This window comes from Rhamphochromis longiceps, linkage group LG3 (assembly GCF_057381845.1).
Source record: "Rhamphochromis longiceps isolate RC_006_pf linkage group LG3, R_longiceps_female_GT1.1, whole genome shotgun sequence".
Taxonomy (NCBI): Eukaryota; Metazoa; Chordata; class Actinopteri; order Cichliformes; family Cichlidae; genus Rhamphochromis; species Rhamphochromis longiceps.
In genome coordinates, this window is record NC_140559.1 from 15,502,777 (window position 1) to 15,510,076 (window position 7,300).

General features: G+C 38.7%; 1 protein-coding gene across 2 annotated transcripts; it reads left to right on the top strand.

The window, feature by feature from the left end:
- The first annotated feature begins 236 nt into the window (after positions 1-236).
- LOC146673100 (nuclear factor 7, brain-like) lies at positions 237-2,377 on the top strand. Of its 2 annotated transcripts, none has more exons than XM_085402244.1 (2): positions 237-1,459; positions 1,646-2,377. In XM_085402244.1, the coding sequence occupies exons 1-2, from the start codon at positions 474-476 to the stop codon at positions 2,046-2,048; spliced, it is 1,389 nt and encodes a 462-aa protein (XP_085258370.1). In that variant the 5' UTR covers positions 237-473; the 3' UTR covers positions 2,049-2,377. The 2 variants fall into 2 exon arrangements, with proteins under 2 accessions (XP_085258370.1, XP_085258369.1); XM_085402243.1 differs by having other exon boundaries at positions 237-1,446; positions 1,633-2,377.
- Positions 2,378-7,300: the final 4,923 nt, after the last annotated feature.

Below are 7,300 nucleotides of genomic sequence, written 5' to 3' on the forward strand. Positions count from 1 at the left end.
AGAACCAGAACAAAGTCTGAAAAAAAAAGCTGCCAGACAGCTGCACCACTATTTGCTTTATAGCTTTTGAGGAAACGGCAGGATGACATTTTAACTCTGGAATGAAACACACCTGAGTTACAGGTGAAGCAACATTTTTAAGTGCAGTGTCATCAGGCTACACCCATAACCTGACACACTTGAGGGAAATGAGGAAACAAGATGTTTTTCTTCTTCAGTAAAGAGAGACGCACAGACGATCAGACTGAGCTCAGACCAAACTAGCAGCTTCCTCTGAGTGAGTCCAGCTACAGGAGAGAAAAGTGGAAAACTCCAACACTGCTGCTTCAAGCTGCTGACGCTCCACACACTGAATGTGAGTTTGAGCAAAAACACGACTCAAAGGAAGTTTCAGTGAAGGTGGTAGAGGAGGGAGGGGAGCCAGGACTGACTGTACTTCCTGTCTGCTGTTTTCAGCTTCACTCACAGACTCAATGGCTTCCAGATCAGAGGAGGATCTCTGCTGTCCGGTCTGTCAGGAGGTCTTCAGAGATCCTGTTCTTCTGTCATGTAGCCACAGCTTCTGTAAAGACTGTCTGAAGAGATGGTGGAGAGAGAGACCAACACACGAGTGTCCAGTTTGTAACAGAAGGTCTTCAAAGGATGATCCACCTTTAAATCTGGCTTTAAAGAACCTGTGTGAGTCGTTCTTACAGGAGAGAGATCAGAGAGCTTCAGAGGCTCTCTGCAGTCTGCACTCTGAGAAACTCAAACTCTTCTGTCTGGACCATCAGCAGCCAGTGTGTGTCGTCTGCTGTGCCTCAGAAGATCACACCAGGGACAGATTCAGACTTATCGATGAAGCTGCACAACAACACAAGAAGGAACTTCAGGAAACTCTGGAGCCCTTAAAGAAGAAGTTAAAGGTTTGTGAAGAAGTTCAAGTGAAGTTTGATCAAACAGCAGAACACATTAAGGTCCAGGCCCGACACACAGAGAGGCAGATTAAGGAGCAGTTTAAGAAGCTTCACCAGTTTCTAGCAGAGGAAGAGGAGGCCAGGCTGGCTGCACTGAGGGAGGAAGAGGAGCAGAAGAGTGGGATGATGAAGGAGAAGATGGAGGCTCTGAGCAGAGAGATAGCAGCTCTTTCAGACACAGTCAGAGCCACAGAGGAGGAGCTGAGAGCTGAAGACGTCTCATTCCTGCACAACTACAAGGCTGCAGTGGAAAGAGTCCAGCGCTGCCCCCTGCTGGATGATCCACAGCTGCCCTCAGGAGCTCTGATAGACCAGGCCAAACACCTGGGCAACCTGACCTTCAACATCTGGAACAACATGAAGGACATGGTCTCCTACACTCCTCTCATTCTGGACCCAAACACTGCTCATCCACAACTCATCCTGTCTGAAGATCTGACCAGTGTGAGAGTAGGGAGAGAGAAGCAGCAGCTTCCTGATAATCCAGAGAGGTTTGATTGGTCCTGCTCTATGCTGGAAGACTATAGCTTTAACTCAAAGATTCCAGATTTTGAGGCTACACTTATGGTCAAAGATTTACTTTTTTCAAGGGATGCTGTACTGCTTATTATGGCCTGTGAATCAATGATAGCCAGTATTTTTACAAATTTTTCAGATTTTAATTTGTATAAGAAGGGGTTTGATTATTACTGCTCTGTCCTGGGTTCTGAGGGCTTTAATGCAGGGTATCACAGCTGGGATGTTGAGGTTGGAGACAGTAAAGGGTGGGGTGTGGGTGTATTAGAAGAGTCTGTGCAGAGGAAGGGAATCATACTGGATGGATTATGGAGAATATGCTTCTATGAAGATAAATACTCTGCATGGTCACCATCAGATTTCACTGATCTCTCAGTACAGAAGAAGCTCCAGAGGATCAGAGTGAATCTGGACTGGAACAGAGGAAAGCTGTCGTTCTCTGATCCTGATACTAACACACACATACACACCTTCACACACACTTTCACTGAGAAGATGTTTCCATACATTCGCACTAATGGTCAAGCAAAGGTGTGTCCGTTGAAGGTGTCAGTGTCAGTGCAGCAGATGAGTTGAGGATGATGATGTTTCTAATGTTGTTTCCTGTCAGTGAGTTGAAGCTGTTAAACTGCAGCTGTCCTCCTGCTGCCTCGTTGTTCCAAAGCTCTTTGTTTCTCTTTTAGTTTCACTCTTTCTTTCTGTTTCTGCTGTCCACCTTTTCACATGGAAAATCATTTCACTGTTTCTCACTGAATGACTCCCCAAACTAGATTTGAAATTCTATCAAGTTTCTAATCATTCCAAGTGATTCATGTTTCTATTTGATGTGTAAATGGAGATGATTTAGTTTGCTGGGATATGGACTGACATGTGTTGAATGGGAGGAGCAGTTTGTTGTTGTCTTCTTGTCTGTTTATGACAACAATAAATATGTTGTTGAAACAATGATTCATGTTTAACTCCATATATGAAATGTTTCTGATCTTTGAATTCTGTTTGATTAAAGACTTTCTTCATGACACAAATGAGATTTCAGTGTATTAATAGAACTAAATAAGCTCAGAGTTGAAAGGCTGGAGTATTATGTACGTGCTTCACTGTCAGGATCTTCAGGGGGATTTGAAGTCATGAGATAAACTAGTGTAGAGGAAAATATTGGAGCTTTATTTAGTATCAAAGCAGAGCGTGTCGTCCAGCCGGAGGAACGTCTCCGACTGCTTCACATAGGAACATCAGCAGGAAGTTCGACGGAGCTTGTTTAATCAATTTTTGTTTCATTACAGCAGAAAAAGAACTGAAAGTGTGTGTGTGGATACAGAACGCTCGCTGTCAGGTTGAATAAACAATTTCAAAGTGTCATTAAAACAAACATTTCAAAGCAGGAAATAAAGTGTCCGTTCACAGCACCAACAAAGCAACTCTTTACAAATAAATTTACTCCACCATTTTCCTTCATGCTGTCCAACCACTGTCAGAAGATTTAGACCCCACTGTGTCATTTTCAGCTGTGAACACCTTATCACCACATAGACGTTCAAAGTGATTTGATAGAAACCTCGATCCACAATGAAATCCCAGCCACAGAATCTCAGTCATCTCTTCTTCCTCCTTTTCTGGGAAAACCATCAAACTCTACATTACACTCTGCATTTTTCAGGGTAAAGTCCTCCACTGATATCTGTGCAAACCTAACACACTGCTGACTGTTTTATCACTACATCCACTTTGACCTTTGACCTACTTCTGTCTGTTTTTGTGGAAAGTATCATAATAATTATTATTTTGACCTTTGGGCCCTTTCATTTGACATGTTATGTGTGAAGAGTATCATTATTGTTGACTCCATAATTTTCAATTATTCAGTGTGTTTAGCAAGATCAAAGCGAGCAGCTCAGTTATACCAAAGGAACATCTCTTTCTAAACACATCTGAGTGTGTGTGTGTGTGTATACATGTTTAGACATCTTTGTGAGTTCAGAATATTGGCATGCTACTGTACTTGTGGGGACCAACAGTCACTTATGAGGACAAAGTGCCGTCCTCACGAGTTTGAAAGTACTTTTGAGACTCAAAATATGGTTTTAGTGTCAGGGTTACAGTTAGGGTATAGTTTTGTTTAGGGTTAGATTAGAGAATTAAATGAGTGAAAACTCAGAGTTGGGGCACTACATCATCATTCATCGTATTTATTTGTGGACATTTGCTCCCATCACCTGGAGAAATACAGGAAGTAAAAATTGGAGGAGGGTCAGAAACTAAGATCCATCAATTTGAGCCATAAAAATGATCCAAACTAATGTTAGGGCCGTTCATTAATACAGGTGAAAGGAGAGAAAATATAATACAGTGATGAAAAATGTAGAAACAAATCAACCTATACACACAATTTATTTTTACATCCAAACCAAAATTAAATGTCTTATCACATTTTGAATCCCAAATAAAACACACCAATAGAGAAGAAATTATTCTTTAAGATAAAAAAGATGAAAGTGAAAAAATGAACTTTGATTTATTTTGCTCCTGACCTCCACAACCAGAATTTGTCATAAAATGTCACAGGAAAGACCGAATAAAAAAATAACCCAAAAAAACTATAAGTGGGAATAAGAAAAGTAAACAAAAGTACAAACACAGAATAAGAAAATTAATTTAGCTGTAAAATATCAGGGAACAGGGAAAGAAAGGTTCGAGAAAGAAATAAGATAAGGATAAGGGAATGAATGAATTTACCTCTAAAATAAAAGGGAAGGGAAAAAACGTTTAAGAAATAAACAGGAGAAAGGTTAAGGTTGGAAGGAAATAAGAAAAGAAAAGATGAATACAAAAAGGTGGAGAAAGGGAAGTGGCTGAGTTTAGAGAATAATAAAGGAGAGTACTTGTTTAAAACTGTCATCTAAATTATTTAAAGGCACAGGATTCAATTTATTGCGTACCAGCATATCCTTTAGATTTCTACTTCTTCTATAAGCTGTAATCTTTTTCAATTGCTGTAAAGGAGGAAGGGCTTGTTGGGTCATCAATAAAGAAGTATTAAGAGCTCGATTCAAGACTCCGATGTGTCTAAAAAAAGGTGACTGCAAACAGAATCAAATGACTCTGATTATTGTTCCTGACTGATGGCTGATCCTTATTAAAGCGTGTTCTCACTTCACTTTTAATATGTGGTAAGAAGCAGGCTGAGTAACCTCAAGGTCTTAAAGCCTTAAACAACACTGAAGTAGCTTCTTCCATACGCTCCTTAAAGAGACAGATATGGTGTACTCTAATCGACTAAGATTTAATAATGCCCCTGAAAAATGTCTAGGATAACTATTTTTATTTAACAGTATGTGTCTGTTTGTATCCTTCAAATAAACCTTAGTACATAGTTGAATAAAATTTGATCATCAGGGCCTTTAAAATTCAGATTTTATTAACCCTTTAAAGCCAGTCAGAGCGGGCACGCTCCATTTTGCGTAACTATTTTTAAATCCCGGTAGCACTGCAACCACGTAAGCTAGTGCATTATTTTTTTTTTTGCATATGAAACCGGAGGAGTTGTACTTACATCTTATGGCATCAGCTTGTCCTCGGTCAAGGTTTCCTTCCACAGCTTTGCAAAAATTGCATAAAAGCGCTAGGAACAAAAACATAATATTCCAGAAACACGCTTTGCCGAGCCGATCAGCTGTTCATTACACTTCCCACATTGAAAGAAAGTCAGTGCGAATGATCGCATGTCCACCATTTCCTGTCCAAAACCGGAAGTGATGTCATTTTTGCGGAAAATGTCGTTTTTTACTTGTAGGCCTTAAAAGCCTATACTACTGTTTTTATAAGTCATGTTTGACTTTATGCTTTTCTGAATAGTTTCTGGGATGCTTAGAAGTCGAATTGCACTGCTGGAAATAGTTTATTTTGATGCACATGCTGTTTTTTTTGCAAATTTGCATCATGGGGTTGTTTTTCATTTTTCCTATAGTATATAAAAATTGCTGTATCTCAAAAATAAAACTATGAAGACACTCAAAATAAAGTTCCTGTTGTTGTAAACTATTTTTTGCAACTTTTTTGTATTTAAAGTTTTGAGGGACAAACCTCTTAAATTTCTCTAAGTAGAAATATATGTAAAAGAAACAAACAAAAACGATTTTCAATTCTTTTGTAGTTTATTGCACTTTTTTGCAATTAATGTAGTTACTATGGACTTAATGCATACATATTATTAAAATATGGGCTATAACGGTGTTTTGATGTATAGCAACTTGAAATGCTCCCAAAAATGGCACTACAGCATGTAAAAATATAAAGTAAGCTCTGGCGGACTTGGTTCTATGGTAGGTCTTAAAGGGTTAAAGATTTTATCCACTGCCAGTAAGCCCATCCCTGTGTCTATGTTGGTACAGACGGACTCCACATTTATTGTAAAAAGTAAGGTATCATATGGATCATTCACATCTTTCAGTTTGGCAATAAAGTCATATGTATGTTTTCATGTTCTGTGCAATATTTTTGGCTCATGTGCAATTATTTTGGTCTCAGTCTGCTTCAATGTTTTCTACACATACACCATGTATATAGTTCCACTCACCTATGTATACATATACACTGCTTTTTATTTTATTCTATTTAATTATTTATTTATTTATTTATTTTTCCACCTTCATTGTATATTGGTTTCTCTTCTTCTTAATTTAGCACATTTGTGGTCCAGCTACCCAATTTCGCTGTGCAAGAAACTGCACAATGACAATAAAAAGCTGTAAGTCTAAGTCTCTAAGTATCTTTCACATAACTGGCATTTAGAAAAGAGCCTATATATGCTGTGATTCTGTGATTTAGAGTCACAGTCAGTAACAATTGGTCATCCTACAGGGATTTTAAATGCAACAGACCTGGAGAAGTCTCTGGAGATTTATGAATCTTTGGTCAAAGAAAAAATAAGCGAGGACGAGGAAAAATCGGAGCAGACATATATTTTTCCTGAAATATAACCCTCTTTTCTTAGCTCCCTCACAATACTTTTGACAAGATTCTGAGTCTCTGGTTTTAATGGAGCTTGTAAACATTTTAATATTTTATGTCTTGTAATTGTCAGTAGACTTCCTGTAAATAATCCTCTTTATCCAGAATACAGATTTGACCAACCTTATCTGCATTTTTTATAACAATGTGCTTTTCTTGTATAAGATTTTTCAAGGCATCCTGTTCCACAGATGTTAAATTATGTAATCTATCGAAAGGTATTGAGGTAATCATGTATGGGATCTGTCCAAGTTTATTTGATCCAACCATTTACTAAAGATTTTATCTGCTGTTCTTTTTGTCCAATGTACAGAATCCTGTAAGCAGAAACTGGACACTACAGACTGATATCTGAGCTGGGCTGCTCTCACTCAGTGTTGCGTGAGGTGGCTTAACGGCCTCCAAAATACAACAAGGACTTTGTGAATAACTTCGCTGACTTCTTGGCAGAATACATGTCAAAATGTGACAAAATTTATTGTTGGGGATCGTAATATTCATTGTGTTGTCCTGATATGCCCATGGCAAAGGGCTTTTTAAACCATATTGATTCTTTTCATCTGGTGCAATGTGTGACCAGTCCCACACATGAACGTGGACACACTTGATCTTTTTTATCTCATGTTTTTTCTGTTTAACGTTGAGATTTGTGATGCTGTTTTCTGACCATAGTCCTGTGATGTTTGAGGTTTCTCTTGCCTGTACCTTAGATAAATCTTGTGCTGCTGCTCGGCACTGTCGGGTTTTTTTTTTTTTTAACTCATTCACTGCCCCACATAGCAGACAGGTCTGGCCTGGATCTGGTGTCAAGTCGGCACTGC